Consider the following 21,989-nt stretch of genomic DNA (forward strand, 5'->3'; position numbering starts at 1 on the left):
TCTTTCACACTTTTATTGTGTAAATCTATTAGGCTACTATATATAACCAAAAATAAAATGTACTTTTTTGTTAGGTAGCCTAGTAGTTATAAATTTCACCCTTTAACATGAATTAGTGGAATGTGTCTAAAAATTGAGTTTATAGTATTGTAATTATGGAAGGCTTGTTCGAATATGAGAATGTTGTATATGGGTGGGATGTTTTCACCAAAATCATAAATCGAAAGTAGAGAATTTTGATTTGGACATTGGGTCACCCAGATACGGATCCAGAAAGTTATAAGATGGGGGCCGGATTTTTTTAATAATAAATTATTGTATTTAAACAAATGACAAATCGTAACATTAAACTGTCAAAACGACAGTTAAATAGGAACACTTTTTTCTTCTAAAATGACACTTAAAATGTAATAGATAAAGTTTTTTAAATTATAATGATAAGAGTTTAAAATAGGTAATTTCCTTATCTACAATATTTGAACTACATACACATACATAAAAGAGCAAAATACACTAATTAAACATAAATTATTAATATAAAGTAATACATGCCCGTTGTGATCCCATTAAGTGACTTTTACAAGTCCACAAATCATATATAATTATGTATATATAATAGGACTTATGAGAGGAGGGAGGGGTTGGAGCCACCCCTTGCCCCCCTAATATCCATCCCTGGGGTCACCCACATTCTTTTTTCTAGTATTTTTTTCAAAAATCTAATTGTAATTTTATAAATGATAACATATTATATTCTTTAAATAAAATGATTCAATCTTCCTTTTTTATCTCCAATGCGCCATTTGTTTTAGTAGAAAAAAGACAGGAAAGAATGCGAGGAAAGAGAAAGTGGATGGAAAGAATGACTTTCCATCATTTGGAACCGTTAAAAAAGAGAAAGGAAAAAAGTATTTGTTAGGACCCACCTCAAAATATTTTCACAGCAATATATTTTGACATAAAGAAGTTTAGAGCTCATATATTTGAAAAGAAAAATAAACTCATTGCTCTATATTTTAATTATCTTCGTTGAAAGGACAATCCTCTTTATTTGTTGTAGTTTTTTATTCTTTATTTTATTTTCTATAATGGCTCATTATTATGTTGTAAATGTAATCCTCTAATGGTATTTTTAACCTTCCTCAAATTAGGACTACCGGATCCGCACTGGACAACATGTAGAGGTGATTCAAAGACAAGGGAAGTCGGAACGACACACATTTGTTATCTTTTGAGATGATTGAGTTTTTTTTTAAAATTCTTTTTTTTATATATTAGCCTTGGTTTATGTAAATATAAATATGAATGTGATATCTAAATATTTGATATCATTTATCGTCATGTGTATCATTGTATGTATGAATTTTGTGATTTGAGAAATTTTATTCAAATGGAAAATTTTATAGTTCATTATCTTTTCAGATACTGACATGATATGTTTGTCAACAAGTTTTTCAAAGAGGCTTTTGATAGTTCAAGTCGTAAAAATGCCTTTTAGCTTATGTAAAAAACTACTATTATTTAGAAAATTGGTAGTTATTATAATATCATAGTAAGATTTTATTTTAAAGTTATTAGGTTTGGTCTAGTGATGAAGGATTTGGGTAATACTACTATAGGGAGGAATGCTAAGGACACACACTCTAACACACTTCATTAGACACACTCCAATCAATTAATGACACATCACTTATTTTTTAAACTTTTACCTTTTAACCGGTTCTCCAAGTTGGAGAGAGATTTTTGCTTTTTTTATTTATTTTATTTTATATTATTATTTGGAATCAACTGTTCATCTTCCATCTTCCACATTATGACTCTGCTTTTCAAAGACCAAAACGCATCAAGTCATCATCTTCCACACTTATAATATCATGAATGAATCCACATCAGAATCGATTAATTAGTAGATTTGGGGTTGTTCACATTGAGAACTTCTGCTTTGTTGCAGTAGGAAACAAAATAGATGTTGACGGTGGGAATAGAGTTATTAGAGTATCCAGAATGGAGATACTCATTTTTTGAGTACTTAACTGGGTCATACACATCACTTATTTATAATTTTTTAATAATAGTATCTAATAAGTACCAAATTCATCCAACCCAACATCTCTAAAAAAGTTCTAAATAAGCTCTACCAATAAAACATCTCACCAATAACTATATATCATTATAAATGAAACCCACAAAAACAAAAATAGGTACTAATACTTATTGTAAAACTAGTACCTATTAGATACTCAAATAAGTATTGTTCCAATGGTAGTACCTAATAAGTACCGTGAGTACCCAGTTACTACACATTTGGAGATGTTCTTATTTAGAAGAAGCAAAGACATGGTGTGCTTCAAAAGGAAACATACATACCTCTGGAAAAGAATTTAATGTTGAAACGGTTTCCGTTGAATTATTAACTATGAAGGCAACAAAGATACCTACAGATATGGACGAAATCATGATCTGAAACAGTTTTCCATTGTATTATTGTCATTAATTGATCGGAGTGTGTCTAATGAAGTGTGTTAGAGGGTGTGTCCTTAGCACTCCTCCTACTATAGGTTTTGGGTTCGATTCCCAACTCATTATAAAAAAGAAGACTTTCTTTAAAGAAGAGTTCTTGTTGAAATCGAATTAAAATTACTTAAATGAGCCATATATTGCACAATTTATTTCTTCTTTTTTCTATGTTTCTTTTACTTTTTTTCGTGTGATAAAAACTGAATTTCAAATAAAGTATTCATAAGAACTCGAAAAAGTATCCAATCACTTTGTTAAAAAATTTATGCCTAGAAAAATTATACTTGAAAATTTTTTTTCTAGAGATTAATTTTTTTTATTTTAATATATAACTATACTTTTTAAGGTAAACGTGGGTAAATTGAAATTTTGTGTTTTGAGCGGAAAATATTTTAGTGAGAAAAATTACTCAGCGCTCAATATTTTGTTACAGATCTGAAAATCCAGCCATTTTCACTTTCCCTTTTAAAACCCAACAGTCTCATCATATCATATCATAACGACAGAGTGAGAAGAAGAAGAAGAAAAAGAATGGGAAATCAAAGAAATTGTCCTAGAATGAGAAGCAAAGAAGAAGATACTGAAGATGGCGGCGGCGCTGTCGTCGTGGTTTCAGCTTCACCGCAGCATTACGAACAGATTAGGGAACAAAACCCCTCGCCCTCAGATCAAGAAAATTCCAATACCATCAATTCAACCTGAAAGACGTTCTTCCAGGTATTACTATTCTTGCTTCCTCAATTTAATAACACTATTGATTATGGTTTCTATTAGTATCTCAATTGTGTTGATATCAAAATTCATGTATTAATTAGGTTACAACATTTTATAAATTTGCAAGAGAAATGTTAACATAGTGTGTTTGGGAAACCCTAAAATTACGATGGAAACTCGCTCTGGCGATTGCCCACCGACTATTACAAAACACACATTTTATTATTTCGAATTCAAATTGAGTCTAACCAAATCACATTGGTGGCTCATAAATATGGTGAGACTGATATGAATATCGATATAAAGAATAATGTATGAAAATAGAAGGTATTGCTAAGCACCGACACTTTACATTGATATCTGGTAGACTTTACATTGAAAATAGAATAATGTATTTGGTTTCTGACTTGACACCGGTTACTTCATTTTGTCCAATTATCACTGGTGTCGATGTGTAGTACTGCTGATGTGTTTGGTGTTTGACATTGATATCTGCCACATGTAGTTACTCACTAATGTTTCCAAAGCCAAGGACTTCTCTTCTGCAGCTTCATACTTTCCACATTTACTCACTAATGTTTCCTGCGCCATTTTTCTATTCGGTAATGAACTTTCAGCTTCATACTTTCATTGTGGCTCGGTTGTAAATATCTTCCTAGCTTGACAAAATATGCTGCATTCTAGAGTCCAGAAACAATAACCAGCTAATAAATAATCTAAGCACACACCGATAAGTACTGCAGCAGAGAACCAAGCTTCTTAAGTATCGCGAGTAAAACTGAAATTTGTAACTGGAACATCATTGTTAACCCATGCTTCCCCCGACATATCACGCTTTCTATCAAAATTCAAGTTGTTGGTCTCGTCAGTATGGTCTTTTACCAGTGACAGGTAACCCTTCGAGATCAATGCATTGTCAGATTGCCATTCGTTATCTTGTACTTCTTCTCTATCAATATTATCATGGCCTAAATTACTGCTCCTATCACCTTCCTCGGTATCAGTGCTTAACACACTTGCTGTAGCACTTTGCTGTGGGGTGCTTCTATCCAATTCATCTGCATTCCATGGCAAGTACAACGTGGTAGATGCAGAAGGTCCTTCGTTGAGGAGGGATGGTGATCCACTATCCTTTCGCCTTAAACCATCTGAAAACCCCTTGAACTGTCGTACAATATCATCCATTGCATCATCTACATTTACTGTTGACATAATACATTCAAACATTGTGTTTGGAATTATTACACAAAAAAACAAAAAACAAAAACTCTAGATTTAGATAACCTTTTACGTATTAGGATTAAGTTAAAAAAATAAATACTTGATATCATTGATAAACAAAGAAAAGTGATATAGAATAAGGAAATGCCATGTTTTGTTTAACAACTTGATCCTCTTATATAGCAATCCAATTCATTTTTTAAAGAAAAATAAAGTAAAAGCTCTATGTGCAAAACAGGTTCTATCAACTAGGGATAAGTAAATTCATTGAAAGGGAGAACTTCATATTAATAGACATAGAGAGCCACACCTAATTTCAACAAAAAAAGTTATATAATACAATACATCATAGTAGCTGCATAGTCCCTATTATATCCTGCTAAACCTACGTCTATTGGGCTTGAATCCTCAAGACACAGAGAAAAGGCATACTAGAACGACATATCATGAAGCTTTTTCTTCCACTTCTATCTGATCTTTCCTTTTATCATATTTTAAAGGTAACTAGGCTTTTAAAGATTTCATAAGTTTACAAAATAGAATTATCAATCAAAGTCAAGACATAATACATAGAATAGTCACATCCTGAGTTCTTAATTTTCCTTACATAAAACAAAATGCTACAACTAAGATCTGGATACCTGCCAAGGTCTTCATCACCGAAGAAGATTTCCCAAAAGAGTAGTTCTTCAGGAATAAAATGAAACAATAGTCTGTAAGATTGTCATATTTCACGCCCAAAAATTACCAAGAGAGATTATACAAATGTAACTCATCAGAACTACTGATAAGAAACATCAAGCAGATACACACCTTTGACGAAACACTAAAAAAGTCCCATACTTCATGTTGTTTAGCAACATTAGCTATTGTCAGGAGATCCTGAAGTAAGACGACATATTGTTACTAAAGACATAGTTAAGAAGTACAAAAAGGAAACTATCTATTTAAAGGCTTTTTTTTTGCAACAGGCATAAAATACCTGGAGATATTTATCGAGCTGAATGCAACGTTGATGTACAAAGGCATCATCGGTGCTTGAGGAAAATATTCTTTTAGGAGGCAAATGTAATGTGTAATTTGGAATATCTTTAAGCTGTCGATGTAATCGCTCAAAGTTCCTGTATCTGTATCCACCAAAAGATAGGGGAAAGATAAATATTAGATAAGAAAATACAATTAAATTATCCTGCCATTTTTACAGATAGAAAAACTATAATTTGTGAACTCTCATTACTATACAAATGTAAGAAATAAGTAAACCTTCTTTTTACAAACCAAGTTCTATTTTGCACATCAGTCACTGCAATTGAATAGACAGCAAAAGACGTGGAACCAATTTTCTCAAAATATGCTCCCATAACCTGCAATGTTTAAGTAGACAAAAACAACAGTGAAGAGTGAAATATTTTATCAGAAATCGCATTCATTATGATCTAGAAAAGGGTATACGAATAAAGAAAATACTAAAATAGATTGTAAGATATGCTTTCTATAATTTTATATCTCAGAACTATTAAAGCCAAAGAGTGCATACCCGGCACGGAGCTTTGGAGCTAGCTAACTGCCCCTCTTTCCTAACTATCATGTTAGAAGAACTCTTTCCCCAAAATCCTTCACTGCTCCTCTCAAATTCTGGGTTAAAAAACTCTGAAATAATGGAGCTGCCTTCTTGATTAGGTTGGACTCCCAAGGCAGAAGCACTGCTAGACCTCTTAAGTGAACTTTTATACCCATCAGAAGCAACATCCTTTGTACCCTTCACTTTATCAACTCTAAGCTCTCCATCAAAAAATAACTTCTTGTCAGGTTTTTGAGGAGATTCAGAACTATTTGTCCCTGCAACACTTTGTACGAGATACAAAGCCATGGACTTCTCTTCTGCAGCTTCATACTTTCCACGTTTACTCGCTAATGCTTCCTGCACCATTTTTTCCAATTATCACTTGTGTCGATGTGTCAATGTGTAGCGCTGCTGATGTGTTTGGTGTCTGACATTGATATCTGACACTTGTAGTTACATTCAATTATTTCATTTTTTTTTCAAATTATTATCACTGGTGTTGATGTGTTAGTGATGGTTTGGTCTCCTTGTCTAATGTCTTTGTCATTATTTCGTAGATTGCTAGCATTTTTCAATTCTGCTTGTTGATTTTGCATTCTCAGTACCATTGTTGAGTTTTTGTATTGTTTGAGTTTTTGTATTGTTTGAGTTTTGGAAGACATGCGGTGTGTAGAACTAACTTTAGTTTATTATTTCTGTTTTATGTTTGATGGGTTTACAGAATAATGACCCTGCCTCCGGTTGACTATGGTTCAAAGTGACCTCGTGCACCGCATCAACAACATTCGTCATCAAGTAAGAAAAAGAAGGAATTGGAGATTTATATAGCAGAAGGTACAAACCCTGAAGTTTACACTGAAGAGCATGAGAAGCTTCTGGGAGATTGTGAGACTAATTGGGAATTGTATGTGGATGGATATGATGAGGATGGGGATCGCATATATTGATTAATTCACTGTGCTCTCTGATATATATATGATCTCTCCATTACATGGTTTGTTAGTTTCTATGTATGCACGACTATTTATTTTGAAACAAGGAATCTGATAAATGTATTCTTACAAACAAAGAAGTGAAAGGCATAAAGTTGGCACATAAATTCTTCTATGTTACTTGTTTCTCTCTGACCATAGAGAATTTTTACTAAAATCATTTGTTTTCTTGTAGGCGTATAACTATTAGTCGGCTGACGAATTGCAACAAATGCGAATTACCCCAAGGGCAGCTCTGTGGAGATTTCTTGTACACAAGGTAACATTGTTTCAGTTTGATATTTGGATTATGAAAAGGATTTATTGTTTCAGTTTGTCATTATATTTCCTCAGGGTGTTTGCTCCATCTGAAACTTAACAAGCATAGCCTTGTGTTAGCAACTGTCACTACCAATTTTAATAACAATAATTTTGTACTACTATATTATAGATATGGAGAAAATGTGAGAGAAGCCGATTTCAATCCCATGTGAACTTGCCCTTGTTGTCGAGAAATTTGCTTTGCAACTGGAATAGTTGCTGTAGGAAAAATGGTTGGATGCCTACTGGTAATATATACAATAAGGTTAGTTACACGGTTTGACGTCTGCATTTTCTTCCCCCGTCTTCAGTTCTATCTTCTTCAGTGTGCTTGCAAAAGTAATTGCAGGTCTTCATAAATGAGTACATTTTTTGCTTCACATTCTTTAAATGAATCTTTCCCCTAAATTTTTCTTTTTATCGCTGTGTTTTGGTATGGAGGGCTGATTGTTTCCTTTTCATTATGTTTGTAAGGTGGTGAAATTGGGTTTCAAATCTGTTACTCATTATCTGATTAAGACCCGTCGCTCTGAGGAAAGCATTGAAGGCTCGGGTGCTGAAAATGTTGTTCAAGAAATACCAGAGACCACTCTAGATACGACACAGAAGGGACAAATTCGGACGAGAAGGGCTCTGAGAAGTTAAAGGCTTAAAGGTGATCAAATGAATGCAAAGGATATCAATGAATAGAAACATAGTTTAATGACTTTTACATCTACATGAAAATGGTGATACTTTGTTTTGGATATTTAGACAAGTTCTTAGTTTTCTTATTTTTGTTAGATATGCATACAAGCTCAGGCCATTTAACGTAAACAGTTTGCAGCCATGCACTGAGTTTTGAGAACATTCTTGTGTCATGGCTCTCAACTCTTGAGCAGTTTTACCGAGCATTATGGGCTGTGTAAATAAAAATAAATATTATTGTATTAGATTTCTTGATCTTATTTCTTATTTTTGTTAAGAAATGTGATTTATGTTGGATTTATTTCAAGGGCTGCTTATATAAAGCAACTTGTTTAATCCAAACAAAGTGAAAAAGCGGAGAGAATCAGACAACAAGAAAGACCAAGCCCTGTTCGAAATTAAATTGAGAGGATTTTGAAGGACTCTTTAAGGGCTGCTTATATAAATCAATTTTTTTTTTTGGTAAAACAATAAATCAAATTTTTATGCAACCTAAAAGTAACGAATCTCCTAAATAGATACACACACCAGATAATATAGGAAATTATTATTAGCCTTTTATTAAAAAAAATAGACAGTTAAGATTTGGTGTCAAATTAAAGTTTGACACCTGGTGTCAACGGATCCTAACTCTTGTTTGTTCTTTATATATGGAGAAACTCTCACTTTTTTTATGACGCGGAGAAACTCTCACTTAGTAACAGAAAGTCCTAAATAAAATATGGAAATCTATCAAGATTCCAAATATCTAAGGGTGACCCATACCTCTTTCATATTTTATTTTATTTGCAAATGATGTTCTTCTATTTTGCGAAAGTAGTGTTGAACATGTCGAAGTTGTTATGAATAATACCTTGGAGGAATTTTGTAATGTTTCAAGTTTAAGGATGATGAATACCTTGAAGTCAAAAGCTATTTCAACTGATGGAGTGTGCTTCTCAATGTTTCAAGCTCAATTCTTTATAGTGCCAATTTCTGTGGACTAGTACATACAAAGCAAAAAAAAACCCGGCGTTAAATGAGCTCTGCAGGTAGACTGTGAGATTGATCTCCTCGAATTAGTTGGTTCTAAGATCGAATACGGAGTTTTTTTTTAAAAAAAAATTGTGGTGTAAAATAATAAGCTTATTTTTTTTATGTGTAGAAAAATGAATTTTAGGTATGTTCATAATATTTAATTTAACTTGTTAAAAAAGAAAATTTAATTTAAGTAAAAAAAAAAATGGGAAAGGGAGAGAGACAACACAGAATGGGTTGAGATTTGAGAAAAACAACACGACAACAATAGCAGAAGAAGAAGTGTTAGTGTTACTCTCTGAGCGAATGGGTGGAAGATGGATTAAAACCCTTTTACATAAAAATCACCACCACATACCAACAACAACAGTAACACGTTCTTCTCTTTTACTATCCAAACCCCCCCTTTTTCTTCAACCGTTTTCTCAGTGTTGCTGCAATGCAATCCCTTGTTATATTGATTCCGATCCGATTCATTTCGATCATACCCAAAGATTTGGTGCACCGGATGATGATCCATCTGTCAAAGCTTTCTTCCTTTCCACCAGGTTTTTATTTCCACTTCTTCAACTTCCTTCATTTTTGTTAATTCTGCGCGCAATAGGTTGTTCTTAGAATTTGTTTTTTGATATTTTTTTTTTAATCGTTAATTTTGTTACTGTTAGTAAGATAAAATAAAATAAAAAGAATAAATGCAGAAAAATAAATAATAAAATGAGCTGGCAAAACGTGTTGAGAAATTATTACCGTTATTACTAAACTAAACCCCTATATATATTACACAGTACTCTACTCACTGTTTCTGTTCTCACTAAATTCTTCACTCTCACTCATTCTTTCTAAATTCTTCATCGCTCTTACGATACAATTCTTGATTTCTTGCAAGTTCTGTTCGTGCCCTAATTCTCCTCAGAATTATCTCTTGTTTCTCTGTTCCCTTCCTCAGAATTTATCTCCTATTCTTCATCGCCAAGGTTGTCGCGCGCCGTTCCGCCGTCATCCTTTACAAACGGTTCTGTTTCGGATAATTCACTTACGGTACAATAATTCCTCCCTCCCTCATTCATTCTTGATTTCTTGCGAGTTCTCCACTAATTCCCCTCAGAATCAAGGTTGCAAAAAGGGTTACTCTGTTTGACGAACGAAGGGATACTCTCACTGTTTGTTCTCTCGCCTTAAATCAAGGTTGCCCAGAATTCTAATTCCCCTCAAAATTATCTCTTGTTTCTGTGTTCCCTCCCTCAGAATTTATCTCCTATTCTTCATCGCCAAGGTTGCCGCCGAGTTCCGCCGTCATCCTTCGCCAACGGCTCTGTTTTGGATAATTCACTTACGGTACAATAATTCCTCCCTCCCTCATTCATTCTTGATTTATTGCAAGTTCTCCACTAATTCCCCACAGAAAGAAGGGATTCTCTGTTTGCGATGGATCTTTCCACTGAGTTTGATGACCTAATTCCCTACCACTTACTAGAGAGTTTAAGAGTCTTTGTCATTGATCATGACACCACTCAACTTCATGCCATTGCAAATATGTGTATTCAATGCAACTATCAAGTTATCACATCCACTTTGGCTTCTTTTGCCCTAAATCTTTTGAGACAAACAAAGGGTCCTTTTTTTGATTTGATATTAATTGATGATCAAATGCCGGATATGGATTCCTACGACTTTTTGCAACATGTTACACAAGAAATCAAAATTCCGGTCATTATGATGGGTGTTGATGACACAGCAAGTGAAAGGATGAATGGGGCTTGTGATTATTGGCTAAAACCTTTGAATCCGAATTATATAAAAAACATGTGGCAACATGTTGCAACAATTCAACATGATCAAACTGAAACAGTCTCGGAGGTGGTCAAAACAGGACAAAAACGAAAGAAAAGAGATGAAGAAAGTGAAACAAAGAAGAATCGTGTATCATGGGTGTCATCATCGGAACTTGAAGAAAAATTTGTAAGAGCTGTGAATCAACTTGGCATTGAAAAGGCAACGCCAAAAAAAATTACCGAAATGATGGATGTTCGGGGTTTGGAAACGTCGCATGTTGCTAGCCACTTGCAAAAATTTCGACTTCGTCGTTTCAATTGTTCAAGTAAAAAGACAAAGCCAAAAAGTGGAAGGGAAAATTCAAATGTTCCTCATGAAAGCATTCAAGTTGTTGAGTCAATGCCAAAACAAGATAAAACATGTGATGGCAATTTTCTAAATGCACAGCAACAACATCCGATTCCGATGTTGTTTGATGATTTTGAAGTTTCCAATATTTTGACTAACAAAACCAACATGATGCTAGATGATTCATCATCATTATATGAACAAGCATGGTATCCATTCGAAGAATTTGGTACATTTGGTCACTATTTTGACTAGGATTCTAGTTTACTGTCAGCTGTAAGTACATTTGGTACATTGGTCACTTTAGTGATATTTTTCATTTATCCTCGTTGACTACTATTAGTCAACTCTTAACTCTTAGTTGATGTAATCTCTCTTTCAATGTTTTTAATAAAATCATTTCTTTTTATTATCTCTGGGTTTTATTTTTGTGTCTCCTTTTTTATTTTCTGCTATTAGTATATATATGTATGTATGTATATAAGGCATTTAAAACAAATGTTAATGCAAATTCCATGTTGCTTTGCCACCGCATCAAATTTTCTTATTGAAGCCAAATTGATTTGCATATGTCATCACATTACATTGTGAAAGAAAGAAACTACTATTACACTTCTTGAGTAACAGACCATACTGACGAGTCCAGCAACTTCCATTGCTCTATTTTCTTCCTTTATGAAAAATATAGCGCCGAATAATAAGAAGAAATGAATCTGTACTTGGCTAAATATATTCATTAGCAAGTTAAAAGCTTGATTCATTTTCTCGCATGGTCTGTTGACTGTTGTGTTGTCCATCGGATGTATCCACCAAATATTTGAAGAAGTTGAACTATTATCCTAATTTTCATAGACTGTTCTTGTGTGTCTTTAAAACTGTAACCCCAAAAATTAGTGATTTGAGAACTTGTAGAAAGCAGGAATGAAGTTAACTTAAGCTACACTTTGCAGTGTAGTATCCTCAAAGTTACTAATTTGCTTCTTGGTTGTTGATTTCAGTTGCTTAAATTCAAAATGCTTATTTGCAAGTCTTTCTTGTTTGGGTTAAAGATTACTTATGAAGGGACTGTTGCCATAAATTTCCAGTTACCTCTTCTTGAACTTGGATGAAATCGTCACCGGACAAAAATGTAAAAAATAAATAAAAATGTTATGATGTTGGCTTGTTCATATGTTCCATGTCTTGTGGCCATGTTTTCAGATCCTATGGCCTGGTGGTACATTTTTTTTTAGAGTAGGGATACCTCAGATGAGAAATAGTAGCAGTGATCAACATTTTTTGATATTTTGAACTCTTCTTTCAATCTGATCTTAGAAAATAATCTGATGCCATATTTTGTTACTTTTTAGGCTAAGTGGATTCTACTACACAAAATAAGTGTCATAACACTGTTGATTTGTTTAATTTCCTGGACTTATAAGTAGCGAGTATTGTCATTTCTGTTAATGCTGAAGACGGGTTTTTTGGATGTCAAAACAGATATTACAGTTGATGATGGAAGATGCTATTGATGATTGGCATTTGGCTCCTGAGGCAGATTCTTTGGCTCCTGAAAGAGGACACTGTTGCACAAGGGATTCGGTGGCTCCAAGATGCAAGCATTTTCAAACGCCTTTTACTGGAACATTATATGCCGACTCAGATGAATGAAGCTTTTTATGCAAATTAACAGAGTAAGACTTACTTGGATGTGGGCATTTGGTGAATTATTGGCCTTCTTCTTCCATCGACAACACTGAGAGCACTACATTCTTGACCTAACTGCTGTTTGCTAATAGATACTCTAATTGGACAACATATTGCATATATCTGTCTCACCATTACACCAAAAATATCCCATATACGTAATCTTGTATTGTAACAAGATTAGTTTAAAAGTTAACCGTTAAAAATACGATCATTCAACTCCTCCTAAAGACACCACAGAACTAAGTAGTAGGTTGTGCACAGGCACAACCAAAAAGGTGTACTCTCTTTGTCTTGCTAAAGCTCACAAAATAGTCAAAACAAACCGCTCCAAGTTATGAGAATGAACGAAGTGTTCATCAAAGGCCATAAGGCATTCTCACTCTGAATGATGTTTATTTCTGGTCAACAGTTTTCTACACATGCAAAATCTGGATTTATTTTTTGTTTGTTTTCTAGTAGACATTACATTGTGAAAGAAAGAAACTACTATTACACTTCTTTGGTAGAATATAACTACTTTTTTTGCAGGATTTATTCTTGCATTTCTGCAAATGATGTGATGGATTTATATAAAATAAAATGTCAAAAACTGAAGAGCATGAGACGCTTCTGGGAGATTGTGAGACTGTTTGGGAATTGTATGTGGTTGGATATGACGAGGATGGGAATCAATGCAGGTATTATGACTTTATATTTGATTGATCAATTCACTGTGCTCTCTGATTGATATGTGCCCTTACCTTTGAAGGGTTTGTTAGTTTCTGTGTGTAAATGATAATCTGCTGTGAAACATGTAATGTGTTATATTGTGTGCGTGAGAGATAGAACTCGGGACTAGGGACGGAAAGAGATTGAGATATTAGTATTTTTTTCTGGTTACTTTTATTCTTATAATGTTTCTCTTGTATAGCCTTTTATTAGCAACTGTCACTGCCAATTTAAATAACAGACATTGTGTACAACTGTATAATAGATATGGAGAAAATGTGAGAGAAGTCGATTACAATCCCAAGTGGACTTGCCCTTGTTGCCGAGAAATTTGCAGCTGCAATAGTTGCCCTTGTTATTATGCAGTATATAACTCCAGAAGAAAGCATTATCTTCTCTTGAATGTTCTTTCTGCTGCAGTTGATTTTCCTACTTGTGACTTTATTAGGATGTCACTTTCTGTTGGTAAAACTGGTTTGAGGACTTTAGCTGTTGTTACAAAGGCTGATAAATCTTCTGAAGGATTGTTGGAGAAGATTCTTCCCGATGATGTAAACATAGAAACTTTTTTGCACATAGAGCTTTTACTTTCTTTTTCTATGAAAAATGAATTGGATTGCTATATACTATTTATAAAAGGATTAAGTTGTTAAACAAAACATGTCATTTCCTTATTTTATATCACTTTTCTTTGTTTATCAATGATATCAAGTATTTATTTTTTGAATTTAATCCTAATTCGTAAAAGGTTAACAAAATCTAGAGGTTTTTTTTTGGTTTTTCTGTGTACTGATTCCAAACACAATGTTTGAATGTATTATATCAACAGTCAATGTTAATGATGTTGTGGATGATATTGTACGGCAGTTCAAGGGGGTGGCGGATCACTATCCCTCCTCAACGATGGACCTTCTGCATCTACCACGTTGTACTTGCCATGGAATGCAGATGAATTTGATAGAAGTAACCCACCGCAAAGGGCTACAGCAAGTGTGTTAAGATCTGATACCAAGGAATGTGATAAGAAGGCCCAAATCCTGCACATCTTTTCACACATTTTCCTTAAGTTACTTTGTGGATTCTAATGAAGTTAACTTAAGCCACATTTTGCAGTTTCAGTAGCTTAAATTGCACTTGATTTAGTATTTTGTTAACCTTTTTCTTATTAATCTTTTTATTAACATGAAACAGTTTCTTCTAATCTCCTCCTTTTTAACCTGCCCTTATTTGCACTTGATAATATGTTCCAAAACTTTAATGAAATGTTATGATGTTGGCTTGTGCATATGTTTCATGTCTTGTGGCCATGTTTTCAGATCCTTTGGCCTGGTGGTACATTTTTTTATGAGAGTAACGATACCTCAGATGAGAAATAGTAGCAGTGATCAAAAGCCTTCTCAAACACTGCACATATAATGCGATGTTATTAGGAAGGTTGACAAAGAACTCATCTCTATTTTACCAATGGTTTTGCTTTGTGATTCATGACCTATGGAAGGATAAAGGGGAGCACATTCAAAGTTATATTGGAAGCTAGAAAAGACAAGTAATTAAGAACTAACCATAGTGGAGAAATCATACCCGGTACCTCCATTATAGTTAAAGAATTTCAATATTCCATAGTGAAACATTGGAAAAAAGAGCACATGAAATAACTTATATTATCAAGACCAAACATCATTTTCTGTGTTGGACATACATAAAGTTGTCAAATCTGCAATCCTATAAGCTTTTTAATTAGCCTCATACCTTCATTATGACACTGTACATGTTGTCACTTAACTATATATATAGTACTTACAATAGAAATTCACAACAGTTGTTGTTTTACAGTAATTTCATCAAAAGCATGGGATTAAAAATGGTACTTGAAACTGTTGTGGCAAGTGTGAGTGGTTAAGTCTCACATTGCTTAGAAAAGTGGAGGTTGAACACTTTATAAGTGAGAGACCCATGAACCTAACACCTTAAGGTTTTGGGTAAGAGTGTGGTGTCCAACTCACTTGTAGAGTTGTTCTTAAGCCCAATGTGGATGATCCCCCGGCTGCCCCCTCGTGATGACCCAACAGTGGTATCAGAGCCGATGGTTTGACGAAGGGTTGAATTGGCTCCTTGTATCGAAAGTCTTCCTAACAAAGGTGGTCAGGCGGCGAGTCCCGTGGAGCAGTGTGGCTTACGGCGGTACAAGTGTAGGATGAAGAAAGATTCCGCTTGAGGGGGAGTGGATGAACTCACACTTGAGAGGGAGATTGTTGTGGCAAGTGTGAGTGGTTAAGTCCCACATTGCTTAGAAAATTGGAGGTTGAATACTTTATAAGTGAGAGGACCCATAAACCTAACACCTTAAGATTTTGGGTAAGAGTGTGGTGTCCAACTCACTTGTATAATTGTTCAAGGCCCGATGTGATGATCCCCCGGACCCCCTCAAGACCCAACAGTGGTATCAGACTGTTTGGTTGGGCTTAAGAACAACTCTACAAGTGAGTTGGACACCACACTTTAACCCAAAACCTTAAGGTGTTAGGTTTATGGGTCCTCTCACTTATAAGTCATTCAACATTCATTGTTTCATCCGACGTGGGACTCAACTCACACTTGAAATACTAACATCTCCCCCTTTATTCTTTCTTTTCTCTTTTTTTTTCTTTCTATTTTCTTTTAATTGGCGTGGGTCCCACTTGGGGAGTGAACCCACCCAACAGAAACATATTATAGTTATTTTTTTATATCGAAACATACTATAGTTATTATTTATAAGAATTTCTTACCTAGCCAAAACTGCATAAGCAACTTGAATCTGAATTTATTGGTACATTTACACATGTAACAAATATCCCTGCAAACATCAATCGAACGTTTATGCAAAAATTTCATGTCCATTCACTTATTCAAAGTCAAAATAGCATTTAAAAAATCCTTGAAAAGAATTAACTCTAATCAATCATAAGATGTCAAAAATAGTATAGTTAGCAGAGCCTAAATTGTTAGTTCTTTAAAATCTAGTGTATTACTTGCATTGCATCTCTAATAGAAATGTCATGTTAAACCAAAAATAGAGGTATCATTTGCAATAAAATAAACAGATAGAATCGTTTCATAGATGAAAGTCTCATTGATATGTTTTGACAGTCTACTATTTTATGCACTCAATTTGAGTTAATTGCTAATAGTTGATAGAATTAAGTTAAGTATTGCAGTTTGGTTTGGTTCGGTTTTCTGAAATAAAAATCGCAAACCAACCAAACCATGCGGTTTAGAAGAAAAATGATCAGTTAAAATTAAATGTGGATTTTTGCGGTTTTGATTTGGATTGATTCGATTTACATTTTTACTTTTATATTAGTTCGAATACGATCACCCCTAAATAAATGTAATGATGGAAATTTGAACCTCAAACCTACCTATGAACGTAAAATTTAGACTTTAAAATGTTGACGGTACAAATTCCAAAATAATTTTATAGGAAAATGGGGTAACCAAAGATAGCCACACTCCTCTCTCATCGATTTGTACGGAAACGTTACAGCCAATGGACTCAACCGAAGACTTACACTTCTTGTTAACGGCGCAACGCCACGAACTCACGGCGGCGGAATCCATGGAATCCGATCTCGACTTTGCTTACCGTCTCCAATTACAGGAAGCCTTAGCCGCTTCTCTCACCAACCATCCTTCTTCCTCCTCCACAGACGTTATTTTCGAAGAACCGATCATCGACGACGACGACGCCGTTTTCAACGCAACGTCTCTCCAATTGGAAGAGCTTGAAAAGATGGAAACGGAAATGCACGACAGGGAGCAGAGCGAGAGAGTAATGCGTGAGGCGAAGGATGATCTCCGCCGTCGAATTCATGATCAGAAAATGGCGTCGGAGATTCTCAATTTTCCTGAGGAGGATTGGGAGGAATGGGGGGATAAATTCGAGAAACCTTTCGGGGAAGGTTGTTCGGGGGAAGGTTGTTCGAAAAGTTCGAAAAGTGGTAGAAGTGATGAAGGTGCGGTTGTTAGGGTTTATTTTAAGGGTTTAGTGAGTGAAGAAAGTGTGAGAGATGAGAATTTTTCTGTGGCTGGGATTGGTGTTGCTGTTTGTGATTTGAATGATAATTTGATATTTGAAGTTTCTAAAGCTGTTGTTGGGAATGGAACAAATAAAGTTGCTGTGGAACTTAAGGCTTTGATTGAAGCTTTCAATGCTGTTCTTGCTTTGGATTTGAAAAATGTTATTTGTTTTGGTGATCATTATCCACTTTTTCAATTTGTGAGTTTTTCTTACTCTCTTTGTTTTTAACTTTTTGTTGATAATGATTGTATTCACTATGCATGCACCCTAGTTTAAATGTAGAATAGTTTAATGCAATGGTATGTGCTATTGTGTTTTGAAGAAGAGTGGTATGTGAGTATGTTGATAATTCGAAATGCATGTTTAATGGTTAGTTGAGATTCAAATTGTGAAGCAGAAGACATCTTTTTTAATTAGTGAATTGAATCTTATTATGAATAATAATATGCATGGTGGATAGGGTGGATGGGGTAGATGGAGTGATAAGGAGGTCAGTTCGATTCCCACCCTCCGCAAAACTAACAAAGACAAACAATATTGATTACTTACATTGGCCGTTTCAAAAAAGTATTAATATGCATGCATTGTCAATAAAACATTGATATTTTTAAGTAAAAGCGAGTGGCATACTGTACGCAAATGCATAAGGTATATGGGTATATGTGTTATATGAGAATAAGAACTCAAATAATGACAAGAAAAGTGGCTGGTTGTACAAACTTGACAAAAAGAAAGTGGATGGCTAGACAAGTTTAGGTTTAAGTTGCGATTCATCAGAATGGATCAAGCTTCATTCTTGGATTCATGTACAACATAGATATCATAGTGACTTGTGTGTATTGTAAGATAATGATAGCCATGTGCATAATTCAGACAGGTAATTGTTATAAAATAGAAGATTCGACTTTTAACGTTTGTTTATGCTAGGTTATCGAATTGAGATTCAAATTGTGAATCGGAAAACATAATTTTCTGAACGGTGAATTGAATCTTATTAGGAATCGTATGATACCTTACCAAAAAAAATGTGACATTTAAGTACAAACTAGCGACACAGTAAAACTATGAGCTGATACATCATATTCAAACCTCAAAATAATTCAAGATTCAAGTCATAAATCAAATGAAAAAGAAAAGTGGCGGTTACACATAGTTGACAAAATAAACTTAGATGGCTACATTAAGTTTAGATAGTGGTTTATTCTTTATTCATTAGAAGGAATTGATATTCATTATAGTGATTCGGGATTCATGATAGTGAGTCGAGATTCATCATGAGATTCATGTCCAAAATAGATACGCACTAGGGATTTGTATTGATTGGGTTCACTTTTGCATCGAATTGTGATTTGACTCGCATGTATTATAAGAGACTAATTAATAATAATGGTATTATGTGCAATTTATTGCTTTAGTGCCGTTTTTATTTTAATGTGGCTTGCTTGATTTCCATTTGAAATTTTAGCATGCTTGGAGAATATGTTGTAATAGAAACTGTCGTTTATGGTGGGAGAACGGGCTGGGGTTTTTAATAAGTCAGTCAGGGAGGTTGTGTCCTTGGACTGCTGTGTGGCTTGAATTGTACTTTGTTTGACGCGTGAGTTTAAGATGATGGGAATGAGTGACTATGTGATAATGTTTTCTTTTTTGTGGAGGTTTTAAATATCTTGTTTTTCTTGTCAGTTAAGTGGAAAATGGCCTGCAAAACAGAGGAAGATTGCTATGTTACTTAATCAGGTGAATCTGCTTCAAAGAAAATTTGCATACTGCAGTCCAAGGCTAGTGGCGAGACAGGATCTGAAATTTGCATTGAAGCTTGCAAAAGATGCAATTGTTTCTCAGTCCACGAGGCCTGCTGAGTCTAGCAGCGCAAAGAGTCTGAAAGAAACTTGTGTCATTTGTTTGGAGGATACCGATCATAGTCAATTTTTTTCAGTTGATGGTTGTCAACACAGGTATTGCTTTTCTTGCATGAAGCAACATGTGGAGGTGAAGTTGCTCCATGGAATGGTGCCAATATGCCCTCATGAGGGATGCAAGAATGAGCTTCTAGTTGACAGTTGCCGGAAATTCTTGACTTCTAAATTAGTTGAAACTATGCAGCAACGAAAAGTGGAAGCTTCAATTCCGCATACTGAGAAAATTTACTGTCCTTATCCAAGATGCTCTGCATTAATGTCAAAAAGTGAAGTTTTAAACTACTCCAAAAGTCTTATGGGCTCCGAACATTCGTTACCCAAGAAATGCGTAAAATGTCATGGTCTTTTCTGTTTCGGCTGCAAGGTTCCTTGGCACAGTGGTATGACATGTTATACTTACAAAAGGTTGAATCCTAACCCTCCAGCAGATGATGTGAAGTTGAAATTTCTGGCATCAAGGAGTCTTTGGAAGCAGTGCGTGAAGTGTAACCATATGATTGAACTTGCTGAAGGTTGCTACCACATGACTTGCAGGTACTCTAATATTTGCTTCTTTTATTTTCTACAAATATTTGCTTTGTTTTAACCTGTGTTATAATCATTCTTCTTCTAGAATCTCCTCTCTTTTTTCCTAACGAATAAAACAAAGTCATGGAACATGCATAATTCTCTCTAGACTTATTTTTATCAAGTTATCTGGCACCGAGTCATATAATGTGATGAGCAAGTACTGTTTGGGATTAATTCGCTTACTGGAGTTGGGAAAAATGTATACCAGTTTGTGCAGCCTTACATTTTCTATTAATGGTTATCATATATACATATTATTATAGGATCCTATTATCATATTTCATTTTATTTTTGTTTTTTTAATGGCAATTGTATTTCATATTAATTGTTTCATATATATTGCCAAGAACTCCTGGCGACACTTTTATGCAAGTGCCAGATCAAACAGTCGGACCCTGAATGATCTTTCTTTTCTTTTTTTATCATTTCCATTGCACGCATAAGGCATTACTATATGTAAAATTGCTCCCAAAATAATAAAATATCTTTTTTCGGAATGGAATACTACTGGATGCCCTGTTTTCGATAAGATTTTTACCACTGTGCCCAGTATTCAATGTTAACAATATGATGCATACTTTATGTATTTATATACATTAGCTACTGCAATTGGCGGATTCTACAGTTGATAGACACTTAAAAATACTTGACATTCTAATGACAACCAATGTCACTGTCACTTGTTAGAATGTCACCCTTGTTTTATGAGTGAGGCAGTCATTTGATCGGTATCAGTTCTACAAAAACAAAGAAAACAAATGAGTTGAGTTTTGAGGCACTTGGTTCACTTTCCCATATTATTTCGAATTGTTACCAAACAGGTAATTATCTCACTTATTAGGATGAGGACTAGGAGTATCTCGTGAGCTTTTACTTTCAGCTGGATGCCGTGAATTGTCGTTGGAGTTTCAAGTGATTTTAAAGTGCTGGTCCACCTTTCAAAGTGGTCCATAGTAGAATTTGCCACTGAAATTATGTATAATTTTAAACTTGGAATATTATTTAATTATACTGTATATAGCTAACATTTATGACAATGTTTAGAAGAATGTTGTTTTGAAATTTTATGTGCATTGTGAGACGAAGAGGTTGGCTATAGTTCCGTTGGCTATAGTTCCATGATTGGAGTTAAGGTAAGACTATTTAACAAGGAAAATATGTCTAGTTCTAGTCTTAGTTCATAAACAGATTTCCATGAATGGAAATACAAGTCATTGTTAATGGGAAGCATTATATTTTGGCTTGTTGCTAATTTGATTTGTGGTCCTTATTATCATTATATAGTATGTTTTACCTTGTTCTTCTATTGATTACAGATGTGGTTACGAATTTTGCTATAAATGTGGAGCTGAGTGGAAGGACAAAAAAGCAACATGTTCTTGTCCACTTTGGGAAGAGAACAATATTTGGTTAGAAGATCGCCATGCTGAGTCAGAGGAAGATGAGGAAGAAGATGATGATGATTTTTATTATTAAGTGCTCACAACTTCACTGTCTTGACTTAGTTTTGGACTGTTGCTGGTAAATATGATATATAGTCATATTTTAAGGCAACCCAAATTTGAAAGTTAGTTGTAAATAATGAAGACTTTCTTTCCAGTAATCTCTAATTCTATCAAAGAATTGTGAAACGACTTTAGGGTTCAAAGAACACTTGTGACACTTTCTCTCAAATTCACATGTCTTTTTTTACCCAACCAAACTTTTGGAGTTTAAAATCTTCTTATTCAGTTTGGCCATTTTCTTGGCAAATGTTATAGAACTAGAATATGATAAACAAAAATTTATTTTATTTTTTATTATTCTCTCACACAAGAACCCGGATTTGGCCTGTCATTTTGGTTAGTTTTTAGGGTCGAAGTGGCGGAGTTAATTATCGATGTCATTATTGCCCACCGTAATCCTAAAAT

General features: G+C 34.4%; 4 protein-coding genes across 6 annotated transcripts; all 4 read left to right on the plus strand.

The window, feature by feature from the left end:
• The first annotated feature begins 2,871 nt into the window (after positions 1-2,871).
• On the plus strand, positions 2,872-8,276 carry LOC123919999. Of its 2 annotated transcripts, XR_006813378.1 has the most exons (5): positions 2,872-3,234; positions 6,738-7,010; positions 7,184-7,267; positions 7,439-7,573; positions 7,783-8,276. XR_006813378.1 is itself a non-coding variant. In XM_045972067.1 (4 exons), the coding sequence occupies exons 2-4, from the start codon at positions 7,220-7,222 to the stop codon at positions 7,951-7,953; spliced, it is 354 nt and encodes a 117-aa protein (XP_045828023.1). In that variant the 5' UTR covers positions 2,944-3,234; positions 6,738-7,219; the 3' UTR covers positions 7,954-8,276. The 2 variants fall into 2 exon arrangements, 1 of the variants encoding a protein (XP_045828023.1); XM_045972067.1 differs by having other exon boundaries at positions 2,944-3,234; positions 6,738-7,267.
• A 964-nt stretch (positions 8,277-9,240) lies between these two features.
• On the plus strand, positions 9,241-14,538 carry LOC123920001. 2 transcript variants are annotated; one of them, XM_045972069.1, is made up of 4 exons: positions 9,241-9,560; positions 12,613-13,499; positions 13,796-14,081; positions 14,398-14,538. In XM_045972069.1, the coding sequence occupies exons 2-4, from the start codon at positions 13,402-13,404 to the stop codon at positions 14,527-14,529; spliced, it is 516 nt and encodes a 171-aa protein (XP_045828025.1). In that variant the 5' UTR covers positions 9,241-9,560; positions 12,613-13,401; the 3' UTR covers positions 14,530-14,538. The 2 variants fall into 2 exon arrangements, with proteins under 2 accessions (XP_045828025.1, XP_045828026.1); XM_045972070.1 differs by lacking the exon at positions 9,241-9,560 and having other exon boundaries at positions 12,523-13,499.
• Positions 9,786-11,537, plus strand: LOC123920000 (two-component response regulator ARR14-like). Its single transcript, XM_045972068.1, has one exon. It carries the CDS (start codon positions 10,438-10,440, stop codon positions 11,386-11,388), a length of 951 nt encoding a protein of 316 aa, XP_045828024.1. The 5' UTR covers positions 9,786-10,437; the 3' UTR covers positions 11,389-11,537.
• A 2,385-nt stretch (positions 14,539-16,923) lies between the features above and the next one.
• LOC123920002 (E3 ubiquitin-protein ligase RSL1) lies at positions 16,924-21,871 on the plus strand. The gene is made up of 3 exons (XM_045972071.1): positions 16,924-17,788; positions 19,274-20,043; positions 21,396-21,871. Exons 1-3 carry the CDS (start codon positions 17,060-17,062, stop codon positions 21,553-21,555), a joined length of 1,659 nt encoding a protein of 552 aa, XP_045828027.1. The 5' UTR covers positions 16,924-17,059; the 3' UTR covers positions 21,556-21,871.
• The last annotated feature ends 118 nt before the right edge of the window (positions 21,872-21,989 follow it).

The sequence above is a fragment of the Trifolium pratense genome, linkage group LG4, assembly GCF_020283565.1.
Source record: "Trifolium pratense cultivar HEN17-A07 linkage group LG4, ARS_RC_1.1, whole genome shotgun sequence".
Lineage (NCBI taxonomy): Eukaryota > Viridiplantae > Streptophyta > Magnoliopsida > Fabales > Fabaceae > Trifolium > Trifolium pratense.